At 39.9% G+C, this 21,168-nt stretch overlaps 1 protein-coding gene across 3 annotated transcripts in view; it reads left to right on the top strand.

The window, feature by feature from the left end:
- Positions 1 to 21,168, top strand: part of ltbp3 (latent transforming growth factor beta binding protein 3) — a 71,572-nt gene that overhangs the window by 7,854 nt on the left and 42,550 nt on the right. For all 3 annotated transcript variants that reach the window (XM_057352608.1, XM_057352598.1, XM_057352588.1), the window contains exons 2-12: positions 8,009 to 8,157; positions 8,866 to 8,977; positions 9,374 to 9,540; positions 9,638 to 9,743; positions 17,387 to 17,473; positions 18,525 to 18,644; positions 18,956 to 19,111; positions 19,213 to 19,329; positions 19,417 to 19,430; positions 19,574 to 19,637; positions 20,359 to 20,457. In XM_057352608.1, coding sequence (XP_057208591.1) covers positions 8,009 to 8,157; positions 8,866 to 8,977; positions 9,374 to 9,540; positions 9,638 to 9,743; positions 17,387 to 17,473; positions 18,525 to 18,644; positions 18,956 to 19,111; positions 19,213 to 19,329; positions 19,417 to 19,430; positions 19,574 to 19,637; positions 20,359 to 20,457 — 1,191 coding nt within the window. The remainder of the gene's footprint in view (positions 1 to 8,008; positions 8,158 to 8,865; positions 8,978 to 9,373; positions 9,541 to 9,637; positions 9,744 to 17,386; positions 17,474 to 18,524; positions 18,645 to 18,955; positions 19,112 to 19,212; positions 19,330 to 19,416; positions 19,431 to 19,573; positions 19,638 to 20,358; positions 20,458 to 21,168) is intronic.

Genomic DNA, 21,168 nt, shown 5'->3' with positions numbered 1-21,168 from the left:
ACGCACATGCACAGAACGGATCGTGCAGGCATCCCGGATCGTGTACCGACAAGCACATTCAATCCAAAGATGGTACAGATATTTAGCATTTAGCTATTTTTCAATTTTCAAGGCAACAACTGCATAGTTCAACAGATTGAGCAACTCAATCAACACATTATCAACAACCCAAACAGAGACGTTTATTTATCAGCACTCAGTTTTTGTTTTAAATTTGGTGTAAATACAAAGGGATTTATCAGTGAAAGTAAATTAAACCAAAGTATATAAATAAATTATTCCAAAATGTTAAATCAAATAAAGATTAGTGCGGGTGCTTTTTAAATCAAAGTAAGTCAAAAGGCTATAATTTTTTATGTAAAATAAAAATAATCATCCTTAACAGAACGGACGTTTATTTCTGGCTTTTTAAAAGTGAATGCACGTTCTTTACAAAAAGAAGCATTTCAACTTTGTCACAACTTAGTCTGTTTCGTTTCTCATCCAACACGTGAGAAGCTGAGCTAAACAAACGTTCGCTGTTTACAGGTATGCTCGCGCAGGAAATTGGCTCCTATGTGTGTGCCAGTACACCAACGGCTGATCGCTTCTTGGTAGCTGTGCCTCAGACATAGCTCTGCATTTCCAGTGTTGTAGGGCAGCCCGTGTCCTGAATCCTGCTGACAGATTTCGAAATACTTCCACACAAATGACATGTTCGCTGTTGATTCGAATGTGATCTGTGTATGCGGCCGCGGGCGCACTTCCGGAAAAAAATTGGTCGTAAAAAAAAACTGTTCCGATTTATGGCCGGTCAACCGGTGCATCCCTACTTAAATCGTGTATTCACTTTTCACTACATCTAAAACAAACGATAATATTCGTTTTCGCCATGTCATATGACCCCTTTAAAGTAAAATGTAAAGCTGAAAGTGCTGATGTTATTACTGCAGGATTCTTTTTTAATATAGATCTTGATCGCTCTTTTTTTACGACTTTTATATCATGTTTTACTCACAGCTGATAGTGATGACACCACATTGCTGAAATAACGTGGCGTCAACATTATAATGGCTGTGTGCTTGTTTCTGGTATTTTGTTGTTTACAAAAATAAACACACAGCAAAATACCACAAAACACAGTCCCACCAATGCTTTTATTCTAGAAACTGAATTGGGCTGTGGAAAATTCTTGGCAGCATTTAAAATCCCAGATTTAGCTACGGTACATTATAGTTGTTGACATGGAATATAGTAATTGGTGAACTTTGGGTGAGAAATTGTTTTTTTATAAAGCACATAACACTTAAAATAAACACCACAATAGCAGTAGTGTGACAATTAGTTGTAGAACCAAAATACTGAATGAAAAGATGAACATTTATATAAATGCTCAGAGGTAAAGGGTTTCCAGAGCTTTGTGACAACAACACACAAAGACCTTCAGCCTATGAACTGCCAATAAACCAAAATCGGTAGACCCGAGAGACAGATCAGGGATATATAGAGTAATAGAGTAACTGACAAAATGATTGAAGCAGACCATTATGAGCATTCTACTGTATTCTGTGTAGTAGTATTTGGAATCGAACACAGATGCAGTTTTTTTAGGGTCGAACACAGGATTGGTTATAAATTTGGTAGGATTGGGCCAACTGCAAAAAACTTGACTACTATTTCAAAAGTTTTCAATCCTAGACTTTCTAAGCCTATTCGTCCCTGTGAGCCCAATTGTTCTCTTATCTGGACAGTGAAGAATGGAGTGGCTCGGAGATTTTTGTAGGCTAACCCGGAAGTAAGTGCCACGTTGGTTCCCTCGACCGAAAGCCTATGCATTTTTCCCAAAGACTTCTGGAAGATCTGTGATTAACAAATGTTCATGATGTTTGCACATTTTGTCTATCAAGATAATCTTTACAGATTAACACAATATTTGCTATTTTTAAACCTAAATACAATCGGCAGAAGTAAAAAGCAGACTACACTATGGTCGCTCAATATCAACGTCATCACCACCAATCCTCCAAAACTTTATTAAAAACGTGTTCCCTGGCAAGTAATTACTCCGTGAATGAATGCCCAACAACCATTTTAGACATTTGCCCATGTTGCATTATTTGTGAGATTTATATGGCGATGACGTCCGCCAAAGGAAGTAGTCGCTTTTATCAACTTGTTAACAACTGCCATTTTAAAGACTCAATAAAGGTTTTAAAAATCACAAGCGGGTTATAACTGGTGTGTTTTATGTCATAGATTAAAACATGAAAATATTTAAAGGTTCTCTTAGCTATGGGCCTTATTTCAGGCGATTTACCAAAAACCCATTCAAAAAACCCAGATTTGGGGCGATGGAACCAGAACTCGCTTCCGGGGTTTGCATACAAAAATACGTCATCTCTTCAATACTCAATTGCTGTCCAGATATCGCAAAAACTGTCCAGTATCGCAAGAACGATGTGACCGAATAATTTTTATATTTGTAATATTTCCTCCAGTGGACAGATGCTGCCAAGAGTATTACTGCCAAGTGCACTGACCACAGTCAAAAGCTATTAGCAGTGACCACTGTGAATACCAAGTCATTTGATTAGATATCATCAGATGAACAGGACATCAACCACTGTATCAGGAAAAACTATAATAATAGTGAATGAGTGATCACAAATACACTGTACAAAACTTTGTATCACTAATAATACGCTGTGTGTTGGAGGGTGTGTTAGCAAGAGTGAGTTTGCTGATGTTTTGAATGAGCCTCAGACCATAATCAGTGTGTGTGTAGAACCAACCACCAATTACAGAACATGTTGAAGCATTTCTGCATAATCGAGATTTAACAGCTGTTGCACGAATGTACAAAAGCACAACCTTTTCCCTTATAGGCTGTTTATCTCTTCTTATTTTTAATTGGGCCTTTCATTCACTGTATTTCAGAAGTCCCCAGCTGTGCAGATGACACAAACATTGCTGTTCTGTAGGTGTGTAGGCGTCCCTTCCAGGGCTTTATCATCTGCTGTGAAAGCTATTCTGTGTAATATGCGGATATTGTAGTAAATTTTATTTTTGAATGGTTTGTAAAATCACATCTGAAACATTGTTGACACACACTGAGTGGGTGACCGATCACTACAGACTAAGAAGCATAAAGCTTGTTGATATGGTAAAGGGCGGGACATTTCCAAGTCACGCCTTAACCTTTTGGGCCAGCTTGACCAATCAGAGCGTTTCAGAAGGATGGGGCATGGGGCACTCATACTCATTTTCACCTACTATATGGAAGTAGGCGATTTCGGACACAGGGTAAGACTTTGTAAAAGGGCGTAATAGGACCCCTTAAAAGTTCTCAAACTGTCAATTATTATGACTTCAGAGTCTAAGATGGCTATAAATACAGACATCATACATTATGTATAGAAGGGCTTCAGATTAATTCATCTAAAGATTATAACAGCACAAGGTTTTATAGAATTGGCATTTAACAGGAAATGACAAGAAGCAATACAAATGTTGAATTAAAAAGCCACTATTTGAATGTCTCAAGTGCATTTACCTATAATAATATTGAATAAATTGAAGCTTAAATTTGACAATAAATTGTTGTTAAACATTTTAAATTGGGCTTCAGATGTAACCACCAGTAAGAATGATTTAACGTGTGTAAAATATTGTTACAATGGATAGTTTGAATTGATTCCTTTTTCTGTCATCAGTCTTAAATGACTGAAATACACTAACTAAAATCTCCAATAGCTGCAGTTTTATCTCACCTTTAAAGTGTTTGATTTTGCCAACACAACATCAGAAAGATTTGGGCAATTATGCAATCACACCAGAGCAACCCTTACACTATACTTACACAGGAGGAAGAATGGTCACTAAATGCCCTGTATAAGTAATTTATGAAAACATCAGTGGTTTGTGGTTATGTCACGTGCCTTTCTGCCCAACAGAGTTAGTGCTCTAGACTGTATGTGTCTGAGCTTGCTGGCTTTTGAGTTAGGATATCTGAGGAATGTACAAGTTGCTTAGCTTCTACACCAATGTACCAATGATACTGTACCACTGTACATCACTCTCTCTCTCTCTCTCTCTAATGGCCTGCTTCCCGTACAGCCACTGCTACATTATGGGAAACAGTTTACGTTTTGGCATCTAAAACATGTATGAATATTTTAATCAGTCTCATTTCCTCGATCTCTCGATCGTTGCACTATTTTTTCTCATTTTTTCCAAACCTCTGATTATGCTAAATTGCTTACTTTGATTTGGAAAATATTTCACTGCCAGAAGCTTGTGGTATGATGTGAAAAGCTTTGCGTTCTAAGAAAGTGTTGTTGTGTGTGAGCGTTTTTCTGCATAAATGTGTTTTTCAGAGAGAAGTCTTGATACTTTATACATATGTTTTTATATGTCTGTGTTTTTGCCTTATTTGGGCTGATATGTTGAGATCACATTACCAACCATGCTGTCTTCAACTGAGCACAAAAAAGACAAATACTAACAGACAGAAATACAGTCAACACAAAGACATAGGTAGAGAGTTGACTGTCCAAAACCATGAAAAATGTGAAAATGTGTGACCTTTGTTTACAGACTTTGATTTCTTGGAAAGTATAAGTTCAGATGTATTCCTCAAAAGACAGGGCTCTTATAGATGAAAAATTATGAGTGAAAGTCTTGAAGGAACAGTTCACTAAAAATGAAAATTCTCTCTTCATTTACGCACCTTCAAGTTGTTCTAAATCTGTATATATGTCTTTGTTCTGATGAACATAAATAAAGATATTTGGAAGATGTCATGGTTCTGTCCCACCTTGTCTTGCTTTTCTTGACCTAGTGGCAGAACCATGATAGAACCTCTTGTTTTATGTGGAGAGAGTCAGTTTTGGCATTCCATATACTCCCTCTCTCCGGTGTGGCGTCTCTGTTCCCGCCCTTTCATCTCCTCGTTATTGTTTGTTAATTAGTTCATGTCCTGCACCTGTCCCCTCTTGATTTATCCCCTTTATAATGCCCTTGTGTCTTCTGTCTCGTACTGGTTCATTGTTCTGTTGCGTTGTGTTTGTGTCATGTGGGTGAGTTACTGTTCTGTAGTTAGTTTAGTTTATTGTGGTTATGGCAAGTGTTGATATTATTTCTAGTCTATTTAGTCCCTGTCCTTGTTGCTATGTTTTGTTATGTTCCCCCACGTGGGTCTTTGTTTTGTATTTTTAGATATAATTAAAGTCTGTCTTGTTAACCCCTTACCCGTTGTCTGCACTTGGGTCCTCTGTCCATGTATCCTTGTCTCCGTGTCTCACCCTGAGAATCGTGACAGAAGAATGTTTATAACCAAACAGTTCTTGGCCATCACTGATTACCATAGTTGGAAAATAGCTTTATAAATTTCTTTGTTCTGTTGAACACAAAAGATGATATTTTGAAGAATGTAGGAAAGCAATCAGTGCTGGGGCACTTTTGACTACCATTGTAATTTTTCCTGCTATGGTAGTCAATTGTGGCCAAGAACTGTTTGGTTACAAGATTCTTCCAAATGTATTTTTCTGTGTTTATCAGAACAAAGAAATTTACACAGATTTTGATCAACTCGAGGGTGAGTAAACGATGACAGAATTTTTATTTTGGGGTGAACTATCCCTTTAAATAGAGATTCTGGGTTTAATCTCGTTGTCTAGGAGAATTGTTGAATATGTGCATTTTTATAGGATTCTTTTTTAATGAACAGTTGATTTATCTAACTTCTGTTGTCTGTGTGCTCCTAATACTGAGGTGTAAGAAAGCTAGTATGGAACATTTAGCTAGTTATATACATAGTGATTTTCAGACAGGCAGTGAATTTGACAAGCACAGCAGACACACCCCGACTAACCCCCTGAAAATCATCACACAGACTGTCCTATCATATACACTCCACCCTTCCACAAACACATGTTGCGTTTCCATGTTTTATGGGGACTTTCCATAGACAACGATTTCTATACTGTACTGTATATTCTATCCCCTCACCCCTAATGCTAAATGTCACACAAACCTTTCTGCATTTGAATCTTTTTACTTGTGAGGACCTATTCAGAATCTATTCAGAAGTTGGTTTTCGATACTTTATTTGTGTGGACATTTTTGGCTCTCAGTATAGTAGAACCTGCACACACATGCATGCACCCTCACATATACACAAATTGTGTCTGTAAAATCCATTAACATTCTCTTTGGCTTAGACAAAGATTACTTCTTGAGATTCCCCTAAAATCTTCAGTATAAACATTTTGGAAAAATATTTTGTGAATATTTCACAAAATAGACAGGAAGTACAGCTAAACTAGGTTGATTTAGAGTTTGTGGGTTTATACACAAGACTTTGGGGTATACTATAAACCATATAACCTGAGAACTCAACACTACCGGGGAAAGTCACATGCATGTGTGTTAGTTATTGAAGTCCAAAGCTGTAGTTTTGAAACCACTGTCTGGCTGGATTACAGCAATTAACTCAGCAAGCACAGACACACAGAGGCATTCCCACACACACAGTCATGCACAAACAAATTTATGAACGTTTACGAGTACATACAATATAAAAAAATTTTTATAAGCATTGGGTTAAAAAAGGGACGAACCCAACCATTTGGTTGTAAATTTAACAAATGCTTGGTTGTTTCAGCCCAAAATGCTGGGTTGTATTAACCCACTGTTGAGTCAAATATAAATATTTTCTGGGTTAATTTAACCCCACAGCTGGGTTTTTCCCATTTTGACTCAACGTTGGGTTGAAAATAACCCAGCATTTTTTTAGAGTATTAAAGGGATAGTTCAACCAAACATGAAAATTCTGTCATTGTTTACTCATCATATTGTCATTTCAAAACTTTATTTTTTATGACAAAAGAAGATGTTTTTAAAGATTGTTTGTAACTGAACAACGGCGGTACCCTTTCACTTACATTGGTTTTGTGTCCATACAATAGAAGTAAATGAGTACCGTCATTGTTGTTTGCCAACATTCTTCAAAATATCTTCTTTTGTGTTCTGCAAATTACAAATGACATGAGGGTAGGTTAATGTAGTTGAATTTTCATTTTTGGATAACTATTCCTTTAAATCAGTGTAAGTACGTGTGTGAGTGGTAGTTTTAAGCACACAATCTCAAGCCTCGCGATACAGCTGTAATTGTTTCCATGTGTCTTCGTCATAAAGCTACAAGACAAGGCTGGCCACAGTCTGCTACTGCCAGACTGATCATACAAACAGACACAAAACTTAAACACTACAGTACATCTGTGTTCCTTTCCTTTCTGCTTGTCTAAAATCATGCTTGAATACTATGAATTTAAAAAACAAGTGTTTTTCAGCTTTGTGCTCAAGATTTTTTTGCAATGTGTTAGATCCTTTGTTTTAGAAGTGACTATAAGTAAAACTCTCTTGTAGATAGGAACCATTACTATGAGAAGTACATTTCAGGTCTAAAACTAGGACCCTGATGCGACAATAGATAGAAATAGAAAGCCATGCAAACAGCCGGAGAGCAAATCGGCAAAGGACAGAACATTATAACAAACAGACACTGGATTTTCCCCATCCTAAACCACCATGAGCTGTTATTAAAATGTTAAATGTGCCAGTGTTCCAAAATAACCTGGTTAAGCCTGGCTTGATATTTCAGCCCACATAAGAGACTTCTAACCACACTACAGTCTAAAACTCCACAGTCTACTGCAGATAGTCCACAGACTTCATGTTCAAACTGATTTTGTGACAGTAAAATATGGTCAGTGCTGTCTGCAAATTGTCTTCATAAAAGTATCACAATTAGTTTGTACTGATTTTTGACTGTGTTAAGTTTACTTTATAACTTTGTTGTTGTTTTTAAAGGAACTGTGGGTGATTGTTTTATAGTAGATGAAAATGTAAATGTATGTATGTAAGGGCGTGATATGTGTTAAATTCCATTATTTATAGTTTTGTATATTAAGTGTGCAATGCAAGAGTGACATCTTAATCTGTAATTTCTCTTTTTATTTTTATACAGTGGTATGTCCTCTCACCTGTATGAATGGGGGAATGTGCAGCGCTCGCACACACTGTCTCTGCCCACCGGGCTTCACTGGACGCCTCTGCCAATTCCCACTCCGAACACAAGCTTCTCGTGGAAACAAGCAGCCTTTCTACACCGTACAGGTGCTGACTTCATTCATCTCACATTGCTCAAACATCTCCTTAAAAAATAGGGCCATAGCTGGGAAGTCTGTTTTCCTCCTGGCTTCTTAAATCTACTTTAATTGAATTGTTATGGGACCCTAGAATGGTTTCCATCTTTCTGAGCTGTAGCTACGACCCGGAACGGGCAATTCAATTACTTTTTCCATAAAGTTGCCATAATTTTGAACAAATTGGGCAGAATATGCAGAAGGTAAAGATTGATGGAAAAAATATATCTGATCATGTCATTGAGGGTTTGACATTGATGTTTTTAATGAATACCTGAAGATTTGTGCACACTGCATATTTTCTGATTCGATCTTTGGGTTTTTGTTCAGATAGCTCGCTTCTTTCATTCACCTTTAATGCAAATTCATTTCTATATGTGAGCAAAAACAGAGCAAATTCAGACATGGCTGTAAACACTACTGTGCTGTATGATGTTTGTCATGTTTGTGAAAAAACTACTGGAAATCTGACCCCATACACATTTACAAAAATCTGATTCTTATTGCATGTTAAACAACTTGTGATTTTGATTTGTATTAGATTTGCAGAAAATAATTAAATTTAATAGATTAATTTAGGTTAATTCGCCATTCAGTCTATAGTTTTAATTAGATATGCCAGAATGAGATTTTTGTTGTCAATCTGAGCAATTCCTTAACGTCTAATAAAATCCTCCAGTCCCAGGGTCTGTCTGATCAGGGCAGCACAGGTGGACGACAGCAGCTGACACATACTCACTCTGTGTTCACTCTGCCTCTGTCACAAGGTGCTGGCCATCACTCATCTGAAGGTAATCGGTGCACAGCATTTGCACTTGAACAGTCTTATTATTCTATACATTTATAAAATCATTTATGTATACCTAAGAGTGGTTTACCCCTAAATTAACTGTTTACTCATCCTCATAATGTTCCAAACCTTTATTACTTCTGAGAAATATGTTTAATATATAATTTAATATATAATAATTAATATAATTATATATAATTATGGACTGACCGCTTTAGTCACCATTAAGTTCTTGTTTTCCACAAAAAAAGTCATATAGGTTTGGAAGGACATAAGGATGAGTAAATTCAACCAAATTTTAATATTTTATACTTTATAATTATTGTGATTAAAAAACATATCTTAACATCCCATCCTTTTCTTATCTTCATTGCTTTCTTTCTATCCATCTATCCAGTGCAGGTCAATGTACGTGTTCTCCATACACCAGACACTTCCGTTGTCATTCATCCCCTTGACCAATCAGAGAACAAGCCTCACAGTCCCAAGACTGTGACCCGCCTTTCTCCTCAGCCACATAAGCCGAAGGGGAGGTGCTTCCAGGAAACCACACCCAAACAGGCTGTGAGTGACCATTAGAGATAGAATTTAATTCTGATCTGATTTGTTCATTAATTAAAAATATTAAAATCACTCTAATGCTCACTATCTCTTTTTGTAGTGTAGTAGTAACCCTCTTCCTGGTCTTACCAATCAGGAAGACTGCTGTGGCAGTGTGGGTAATTCATGGGGACAAAATAAATGTTACAAGTGTCCTTTACTACCCTGTAAGTACAATTCATAAACCTTTAGCTCTTTTAAAATTAAACAACATGAACGTGCTATCTTTATGTACTAACAAATACACCCAGACTATTAACATGTAGACAGATCTAATGTCAAACTTTATATCTGATGATTCAACTAAAAACATTTTTTAAGGTTTAGTGAGTTACTATTAATATGAGCAGTATGGATAATTATGTTGGATGTTACACAGACCAATATTAAAACGCAGTATTTTGTATAACGCTGTAATACAAATAAACATGACTTGAGATGACGTCAGTATGTTTTCATGCCTGCGTCATATTTCACTGCTAAGTTTAATGTTTTGAATCGGAGGGTTAGGAAAATTATAAAATTATTATTATAAAATTAACTGGAAAATTATTCATTATCAATAAGGAATTGTAAAACTCAAGCTTGTCACGAATTGAATTCTCTTATTGTTCTTGGTTAATCATTGTGAAGCTGTCCCTAACGTAATTTGATTTAATGTACTTGAAAACTTGTTCATTGTGGAAATTGCCTTTCTGCCATAATTTTTGCTTTTCTTTTAGAGCAGGTCAGAACACATCTTGGTCACACAAATCAAATAGTGAGACACTGGCAGTCAGTCTACCTTTTACATTTTTATAGCAATTCATGAGTTCGCCTATGCAGATAATAACAATAGAGCAAGGGTAGAAAATGGTATGCATATTTGGTGTGCTGTCCGGGGAGCGAGCTCCGAGCTGGAGCACCCCCCCCTGATCGGAACCGGCCTGAACCCAGAGCGCACCCCAAAAGGCGTGTTCATGCAGGACAGCAGCCGGGTGACGCATACCCCCCAACGTGAGGCTTGAGGCTACGGAGGTGGAAGCCTCGTCCGGTATGGTGTGAGAAGGAGGCTTAAGGCTCTGAGGGCACGAGCGGTGCTGCGGTAGCAGGGAGAAGATGAAGGCTCCTGTGGTGGTGCTTGCTGAGGCAGCGGAGAGCAGAGATGCAGGCTCTTGCGGGAGAGGGCTAGGCTGCAGTAAAAGAGGTGCTTGTTCCTGCTGGAACTGTGCTTGCTGAGGCTGTGGTTATAGAGATAGGGGCTCCTGCTGAAGCGGTGCCTGCTGGGGCAGCGGAGAGGAGATACAGGCTCTTGCTGGAGCAGTGTTTGCTGGGGTTATGGTAATGGTGATGCGGGCTCCTGCTGGAGCAGTGCTTGCTGAGGTTATGTTACTACAGAAGCGGGCTCCTGTTGGAGCGTTGTTTGGTGAGGCAATGGTAATAGAGATGCTGGCTCCAGCTGAAGCTGTGTTTGCTGAGGCTATGGTGAATAGAGGTGTGGGCCCCTGCTGGAGCGGTGCTTGCTGAGGCTGCGGTAATAGAGATGCAGGTTCCTGCTGAACGGTGTTTGCTGAAGCTATGGATATAGAGATGCGGTCTCCTGCTGGAGTAGTGCTTGCTGGGGCTGCGGTAATAGAGATGCGGGCCCCTGTTGGGGCAGTGCTTGTTGAGGATATGATAATAAGGAAGCGGGCTCCTGTTGGAGTGGTAGCTGCTGCTGTAGCGAAGAGGGTGTGGATGGTTTCGCTGCGGTGATACTAGCTTCTGGAGGAGAGGTGTCTGTTAAGGCAGAGCACGAGATGGAAGCACAGGCCTCTGCAGGGGCGGTCGCTGCTGTGATACTGGCTTCTTGAAGGAGTGGTGTTTGCTGTGGCAGAGCACGAGGTGGAAGCGCAGGTCCCTGTGGCGGCGGTCGCTGTGGCGATACTGCTTCTAGAGGAGAGATGTCTGCTGTGGCAGAGTGAAGATGGAAGCACGGGCCCCTGTGGGGGCGGTCGCTGTGGCGATACTGGCTTCTGGAGCAGAGATGTCTGCTGTGGCAGAGAGAAGATGGAAGCACGGCCTCCTGTGGAGGCGGTTGCTCCAATGAAGCTGGGTTCTTGAGGAGAGGTGTCTGCTGCAGCAGAGAGAAGATGGAAGCACAGGCTCCTGTGGAGGCAGTGGCTGCAGTGAAGCTGGCTTCTGGAGGAGAGAAGATGAAAGCGTGGGCCCTTGTGAGGGCGGTTGCTGCGGTGATACTGGCTTCTAGAGGAGAGGTGTCTGCTGCGGCAGAGAGAGGATGGAAGCAAGGGCCCCTGCGGGGGCAGTCGTTGCGGTGTTACTGGCTTCTGGATGAGCGAAGTCTGCTGCCGCAGAGGCAACTGGAAGTGCGGGCCCGACGGGGCGGTTGCTGCTGCGATACGAGCTTCTGGACGAACAAAGTCTGCTGCTGCAGAGGCAACTGGAAGTGCAGGCCCGGCAGGGCGGTCGCTGCTGCGATACGGGCTTCTGGACGAGTGAAGTCTGCTGCGGCAGAGGCAACTGGAAGCACGGGCCCCTGCGGGTGCTGCTGTCATGTGGGCTTCTGGACGAGCAGAGTCTGCTGTGTTAGAGGCAACTGGAAGCACGGGCTCCTGCATGAGGGGTTGCTGCTTTGGCGGTTTAGAGCGAATATGTTTGGTTGGCATTGGGGAGATGAGGGCGAGCTGAAGTTAGATGATTCAGGAGATGAGGGTCTGATGGGTTTCTCTCTTCTATGCATGAGCGGTCCGAATAGACATAACTTTTGAATGCCTCTGGTGTCCAGCGGCGTGAGAGCTTGGATTTGAGACTGGGAGAGGTCTTTTTTGGGTGGCTGTGGTTGTCACGCCAATGCAAAAAGAGTCGCTGGAAAATTGGTAGGCAGGGATGCCAGATTGGAGCAAAACTGACCGGAACCGGAAATGAGTGGCGGGTCGATTAAAGTCGTCCACGAAGAGTGGATCAGATGAGAATTTATCCTGTGGTCTTCTGAAATGCAGGTAGGCTAGGAGGGCTTGATAGGGTTGAATTTGTGACTGAAGATTAAATATGTAGATGAAGTGGCCTCTTGTTTTGATCTGTTTTGCTTGTTTGATGAAATAGTTGATTGTTTCTGTATCGAGTACTGACAGGTCTGAAATAGTTGGGTGGGTTTTAGGTTAAAGCTGGACGAGGTGGTGATTTCTGAGCATCTAAGGAAACCGAAGAAGGCCAGGATGAACATGACATCCGGCGTGCGTACGGTATGAGTGGAGTGATAGCCTGAGTGATAGTGATATAGAGGGTGGAAATGCATTTGGTTGATATCTCTAGGGTTAGTGGTTGTCTGGAGTCTGGGTGGGTGGGTTGGGCTCTTTGGATGCCCTTGATGAGCATGGAAGTTTGCAAGCTGGCTATTGCCAGAGAGGGTGATCCAAAAATGAGTTTGTGGAAAAATCTGGATACCGCTTAGATAGCCTTTAATTGAGCTGGCTTGTAGGTGCCAACAGCCTGAATTACTGCAAATATCTGAGTCCTGATGCTGCTAGAGACCGGAGGTGGTTCCTGGGCCAGGGCGTTTGGTGGGATGGCATGAAGGAAGAAGAGGAAAAAAGGCGGCCGCTGGAGCCGCTTCTGGAGGCCTTGGTAAAACCAGCAGCCTTGGTAAAAATTCCCCGAAACTGACCAAGGGAGCAGCGTTGGTGAATAGTTGGATAGTCCTCTTGTTATGAAAGAAGGATAGACTGTCCATTCTTAAAGAAGGTTATATGTAAACTGAGCTCTTTACAGTGTGAGCTAGTGAGGGATCTTTGATCCTCGATAATTTTAGGGCTGCTTATGCGGCTGGAAGTTAGGCAGATGGAAAAAGAAAGATTTCCGCGGCAGCGTATGCCGAATAAATGCCAACGACCCGGATGAATGGACATCACTATGTAAGCAGAAGTGATGTCGGCTAGGCCAGCCAAGCGCTGCAACCCGTGTTTAGGTCAAAGTGGTAGCTTAGTCGATGTTGTGATACTGCGGAAAAAATTAGAGATAAGGCTATACTGTTTGGAAACGGGAAGTTGCGCAGCCTAAGAGATCGATTATTAGGCGTTTTTTCCTGAGCATAGTTGGAAGTAATGCTTTAGGATATGAGGCTTCCAACGTTGGGTTTAAAGCTGTGTCTGAGAGGTTACATTGGAAAATCAGAAAAGTTAGTTTCAGGGTGACGAGGGAATTGACGGGTTGATCGGTAGGCAAGCTGGGGTGGAGTGAGCAACGGGAACGTAGGCCTATATGACTGCATGGATTGAGTATGGTACAGACTAGGGTTATCACAATATCATAAACACATTTTACGATAGCTTACTATACCAGCTGGAGTATCACGCTACCAATTGTATTACAATGTGAGCAAAGTAGTGGTGATTCTTCATTTATGTCTACAAAATAAACCAAGATTTACCAAAATATATACCTTACTAATTAAAAAAAAAAAGTAAAGTATTTTTACGACACTGTTCCCGATGGAATTAATTAAATGTGGAACAGTTCATCTGTACAGTACAGCAATGATGCCTACTTTAAACGTAAAAGCAAAACGGCCATGACCTATTCGTTCAAAGCAGAGTCGTTGACTCTGAATCGTTCGAAACGAGGATTCATTCTAAATGAAACGCCGCTGTTGTTGTTCAGAGAAACACAAGCACTGTTTTAAACTGTTGGAATTGGCAAAGTAGCGCAAAAACAGTCATTTAATGCTATTTAATAATAGCTTCGTGTTTATTGAACTGTATACATCGATCGCTTGTGCAGTTGTGCGGATATTAGGAAAGCTCTTGCTTTTGTCATTGTAAACAGCATTAGCATCATTGAAAGGAAAGAATACGACATAATAGTTGCAACATACTGGGCCAGAACGGCTTGCTGGGGCAACCTCAAGCTTGGGTCGGCCCCTGGAGCGAAGGTAACGTTAGTGGAAAAGCAGGGTGAGAGAAGGTCGTCTGGGCTGCTAGCGGAGGCAGCCTCACGCTAGAGTTTGGCGGCGGGGCTGAGCTGCTGGTGGAGTCGTACTCACCCTGCCGGGACGGCTTGGGCCGTTGGTGGCCGCGCTGGGGAGAACTTTGGTCCGGAGCTCGGCGGAGCGGTGGACGGGGGCTAACAGCAGTGGATTCCTACTACTACCGGTCGTCAGGCCTGCTACTGCGGCCTGATGACTGGAGGCCCTTCCTCGCGTGGACCGGAGTAACGTTAGGAGTTTGGTAGGATCGTGGGTAAGGGAGCTTGGGGTTCTGGCTTGCAAGGAGGAGTTGACTTCGTTCTCAAACGTAGCGGCGATTGGGGGGACCAATGCTGAAAGCTCTAGCGAGAACGCTTGTAAGACAGCTTGTCTATTTATAGGAGAGCTCGCTTGAGCTGATAGGGCAGATGCTGTGATTGCTGATTGTGGATCAGTAGAGGTCAGTGTTGGGTAAGTTACTCTGAAAAAGTAATTAATTCATAGTTACTAATTACACATTCGATAATGTAATTAGATTACTGTACAAGTTACTCTCTTCAAAAAGTATTTAATTATTTATTACTAATTACTTTCTATATCCTACATCAACCTTGATGAGTTAAGTGATTCAAGGATAGACATGAAACGGCTCTTTTAATTCATTCAAATAAATCATATAAAACTACAAAGTATTATTATTAATTACAAATGTGAGAATTATACATTAAAGCGCGGATTTTAAAGTTAGACTTTGAATTTTGATGTCAATTCCTCTTCTGCACACACACATATTACACAAAGTATTTAGTTTAATTACATCAGAAGTAACTGTAATTAAATTACAGAAAAATAAGAGTAATCCCTTACTTTACGTTGTCAAGGGAAAGTAATTAAATTACAGTAACTAATTACTTAGTAACTAGTTACACCCAACACTGGTAGAGGTGATTATCTGCTCCTGCTCCTCCCGAACTTTGTTAATTAAACACCATTAAAAGGACAGAAATCTACACCCAAACAGATAATTGAAAATTATATTTTTTTATAGACAGGGTAAAGTAGCAGTACCATATCACAGTCATAAATGATATTGTAAAAAAATACAAACTATGTTAGTTAGTTAGTTAGTTAGGTAGTTAGTTAGTTCTTTATTTTCATTGCATATTACAGTACAATGAAATTCTGTTGGAGCAATCCAACATGCAGCACATTTAAAATAGATTTAATAAATGTAAGAATATGTAAATAAAATAAAAAGAACACAGTTAAAATAAATTATTGCACGCAGTCCAATTACATAAAATACAATTATAAATAGTATAAAATATAGCATAATACTTAAAAACGCACTATTTAGACTACAGTGTGTGTGTGCGTGTGTGTGCATGTGTGCGTGTGTGTGCGGAGATAATAAACCAGACATGTGTGTGCGTGCGTGTGTGTGTCTCCGTGCATGCATGTGTGTGTTAGGAGCCTAAAGCAACCCTTTATTCATAAATCCTGAACATGATTTGTTCCTTAACCAGTCACTCATAATTTATTCCTTAACTCATTTCACTGTCCCACAGCTTGATTTATTTTTCTTATCTGTCATTCATTTCTTATAAATTCCCCCGTCCTAGATTGACTGGTGGGAATGTGTCATCACAGTCTCTGAGTTCAGTATGGCCAAGAAGAAAAATTTTATTTTCCACTACCATTTTCTTCTCGTAATCCATTTTATTTGTCAGAGCTCAGTCAGACAGTGATGGCCCTGTGCACTGGGTCTGTCTGCTTCTTTTTTGAAACTCCTGGCCAGCTGAACAGTGTGTGAGCGGATATGCGTTACCATAAGTGTTTGCGTTCGAGTGTGTGCGAACGTCTGCGAGTGTCTTCGTGCCTTAGCAACATCACCATATTTTCCAATGACACACCCTTTGCAGTAAAAGGAGACAAAAGTAAAGTATGGAAAAAAGGATTAAAAAAATGTTGGCTTAGGCTAAAGCTTTTCTGGAAAGTCACTCTGTCTCTGTACTCACATGTTCTTACACAGGAGGGAAAAAAATATCAGCTTCAGAGAAATGTTCCCACTGTGGCCTCTCTCTCTCTCTCTCTCTCTCTCTCACACACACACACACACACACACACACGCACACACACACACACACACACACACAAACCACATCACACAAACCACATCACATAGAAAGTGCACTACCAGTTTCTCTCCAAAATGTCTTTTTTAAGCCTTTCCCACTCTCTTTTTTTCTTTAGCTTTGTTTAACTTTACTATATTTGGTTTAATGTTTCAGTGTAATGGTCTGATTTAAAGGGATACTTCACCCAAAATTTAAATTCTGTCATCATTTACTCACCTTCGAGTTGTTCCAAATCTGTATAAATTTATTTATTATTAAAGATATTTGGAAGAATGCTTATAACCAAACAGATCTATATTTTCCCATAGTAGGAAAAATTACTTTATCATTTTTTTGTTTTGTTCTGTTGAGGGCACTTTTGACTACCATTGTATTTTTTCCTACTATGGTAAATGATGACAGAATTTTCATTTTTGGGTGAAGTATCCCTTTAAAGGAATAGTTCACCCAAGAATGACATTTCATGCACTCAAGACTTCCATTTAAAGCCTTGAGAAAAATATGTCTTAAATTTTCCGTCAATTAATAACTTTACTGAAAATTAAATTCAATAAAGTGATATTAACAGAAAAATTGAAAAAGTAAATACTTTAAAAGAATTTGGTCAGTTTCTCACACAGAAGTACTGTATGGTGCTATAGTGCATATAACATACTTATTAATAATATGATAATGTAATTTTATTTATTGGTGAACTGTTGAATAACAATTCTCCATTTTTTTTCTCACTCAGACGCTGGGAAACACCAGACTATAGTAGAAGACTTTGGCTCCACGTGCCCTCAGGGATATAAGAGACTCAACATCACTCATTGTCAAGGTAATGCCTGTGTGCTGTACTGATTTTACAAATTGCAGGTATGTTGGTTGTCTGAATGTTGTCTGTATGTTGGACTGCATTTACAAATTAATGATCTCACACTGCCAAAACTATTGCACCCTATTTAGATATGACATCCATATGTCATATTCACAATGATATATTACATCATGATATATCATCATCAAGTACATCATGCTTCATTCTTCTGAATGTAATATTTGATTTCAAGTCCAAGTGACTGTATTTTTATTTTATACTTTAAGAATTATTAAAGCATAATTACCAAAACCTGAATATGACATTCATCCAGAGAACTAAAAGTGCAAGGCCAATGTGACTGTGATTAATTGCGTGAAAAATTTTGATGCAGAAAGATGCATCCACTGGATATGTAAACGGCACACTGTTTACGGTAGTACTGAATAGGACACTTGCTTGAAAGTTAGAACTGATGAAAAAAACATCAAAACCTGTTGAGTAAGACAAGTAGCTATTGCCGTAATCAACTTGCCAGTTGATTTTTTTTAGAAGCCAGATTGAATTCAAGATTGAAATTAAAAATTAAAATACATTTTCAGTGCAGCAGGAAGAATATCTCACCATACATGGCAACAGGAAACTGATTCTTCAGGGGTGGCAGAAGTTTCCACAATCTCCAAAAAAAAACCATCCTGGAAACACTTTCATTTTTTGTAATTCATCTTGACAAAATTTGTGGATGATGGGAAAACCATCTGAAAACCATTGACTGCAGCAGATTATCTAACAGTCCTGAAGAGTGTCAGCTGGAAAATCAGTTACAAAACTGTACTGCTGTAACAAGAAAAAGAGACCTGAGAGAAATTTTGGCATTTCCCATTGATCTAATCTGAATCATTGACCTTGGGTTATAACCCTAATCCATTTTGCCATTTTTAGTACACCCAGTACTCCCTTAGAACATGTAAAGCATAAAGTAACTCAGAATTCTGTGTTTGGATTTTAATATGTTTAAGGTCATTGTTTGTTGTTCTCTCCTTGTGTTTGTCATTCTCTGTTGCCGTGGTAGACATAAATGAATGTATGATGCAGGGACTGTGTCAGAATGGAGAATGTTTAAATACGCAAGGAAGTTTCCGCTGCACCTGCAAACTTGGATATGTACTGATAGAAAGGACGCGGTGTGTAGGTGAGACATAAACATATATACACTACTGTTCAAAAGTGGGTCACTTAAGGGTCACTTTATTTTTATTAGTATTTTTGCCACTTCCAAAAGTATAAACAAAAAACAAAAACACAATTATGTCTGTATGTGAATATTTAAGCATACACTTTAAGATCAAAAGGTTTTTAAGATCCTGAGAAACATTTCAGTAAAGAGAGTAAAGTATATTAAAATGCATAAAACAATAAAAAGAACAGACTTTAGTAATTACAGATGAATTTATTTTTTAGCACAAATGATTTGTATAATTTAATAGATTTCTTTTCTTGTAGCACCATCTGTTGAGCAGGGCCCCTGTTTCCGAATGGTTACTGAAGCAGGGAAATGTGAACATGTTCTTCCAACACGTCTTTCCCAGGAGATCTGCTGCTGCACTGTGGGTAAAGCATGGGGTAGCAACTGTGAGAGGTGTCCACAGGACGGCACAGGTGAGTGTGTTAAATCCACACTGTGTATATGTGGCTCCAGTATAACCTTTTGACTCTGGATAAATAATGTCTCTTTCGCTCTCGCACTTTTCTCTCTTTAGCTTCCTTTAATAAGATCTGTCCAGCAGGAAAAGGGATGTCTGTCCTGACCTATCGTAGCACACTGTCCATTCAGCCCTTTCAGACCAGTTTTGAACACAATCCCAATCCTAAAAATGGTACAATAATCCGTTCTATGTTCTTGTTCCAAATTCATATATTGACAATTTGTTTATTAATTTATATATTTTATTTTGTGTTTTCAGAGTTCAAGCCTCCGGTAAGATTGAAAATCTAGTTTTACTGATCCAGGGAGGAAATCAAAAGTCATTTTATAGAAAAATGTCTATATTCACCCCTGTACATGTAGAGCACATCTACCTCTGCCAGTTCTTTCAACTGATTTTGCCATCATATCAACAGGAAGTGCCTGTCCAGACGACCACACATCTCTCACCAATCAGCACGCATGGTCCTCGCATCCCAGGTAGACTTATTCTGCCTGTCTTACTTGTCTTTTGTTGTCATGAACCTCAAGACAGAACCCAAGTGCAGACAGCCAAGTTAAACAAAAAATACTTTTATTTAAATAAAAAACCCACAATGGGGCAAACATGAATTTAAACAAACGCCACGAGGGGCAAAACAAAACAAGGTCCAAAATCAGGTCTATAAAATCCACATAGGCAAGGTATGGTAAGACAGGAACAAGGTGTAAGGACGGAGACTAGGGATGACTCCAATAACGCAACGCATGGAACAGGGAACACAAGGGACTTAAATGGAGACACTAACGAGAGGACATAACTAAGGACAGGTGAAGGGAATGAACACTAACGGGAAACTAACAAGGAGATTACACGGGGCAGGTGAGCGGAATGAAACACTAATGGGACAATGATGTGGAAACAAGGGGTCAGGGCCAAAGCACGAGACAAGAAGACACGTGGCGCAATGTCATAACATACAGCCATGTGTCTCCACACAAGACATAACACACACAAGACGTGGTACTGTCATGACCCTGTCCACAAAACTAGGATATTAAAGACAAGGACAGGACCATGAAATTTTGTAATGACATTTTATTTTATTAATGAGCTATATATTTCTGTATCTAAGTTGATGAAATATTTAGTTTGATTAGGCAGTAAATGCATTTCACATGTTTTACTGCTCATGTTCTCTGTCTGTCTTGATAATATTAGTCATAGTGGCCAAGCCGACCCTTCCTCCCTATGTTTGGGTTCCACCAGAGAGTGATACCCCCAAAGTACCATTGGAACACCCACCGACGGCAGTCTCGCGTAAGTTTCACCAAGTCTGCTTCAAAAGTTAACTGTAAAACTTTGTCTTTGTAAAATTGGTTTTGGCCATATTTTACTCACCATCATGCCATACTATGTGTACATGTCTTGCTTTCTTCAGCTGAACACAATTGGTGTAATAATTTTCAAAATCCTGGCTGTTCCTGGCTTCGTAATGATATGTTTTTAATAAAAGTAATCCACACGACTCCAAGGGGTTAATACATGTCTTAAGTAGTGAAAAGATGAAAAAACTACACATGAAATGGCATGGCAGCTCATCTGATCTCAACATTGAATATCATTAGTTCCCTTTCTGTCGGTCTCTCGACGTTGTGTCAAGCCGACAGATGGGGTTTGCTCTTGAGAACCTATCAACTTCTGACTAGTTTAGAAAAGGCCAATGAGATTGGCGAATGAAATTTGCATGCCGGACTCCGCCCCTGGATATCCGAGTATAAAAGGGAGACGGCGTGCTGGGGACTCAGCCACCACCTCATCTGCTCCCTGTTCCGTGACGGCAGAACTATGGCCCTGCCGCCCGCTACGGCAAGCAGCGAGGGTGATGAGGATACTGTGAGAGTTAATCCACCAGCCACTGGCTCACGGACCGTTCGCACCTCGTCTCGCTCGTCTGACCGTTCCCCAGGAGACGGTCCCACCATCTTGTTCCTCAACCACGTATTCGGACACAATGCGTGATGATGAGAT

The sequence above is a fragment of the Triplophysa rosa genome, linkage group LG2 (genome assembly GCF_024868665.1).
Source record: "Triplophysa rosa linkage group LG2, Trosa_1v2, whole genome shotgun sequence".
NCBI lineage: Eukaryota > Metazoa > Chordata > Actinopteri > Cypriniformes > Nemacheilidae > Triplophysa > Triplophysa rosa.
The sequence above is the reverse complement of the archived record's forward strand: the minus strand, read 5'-3'. Positions and strand labels throughout refer to the sequence as shown.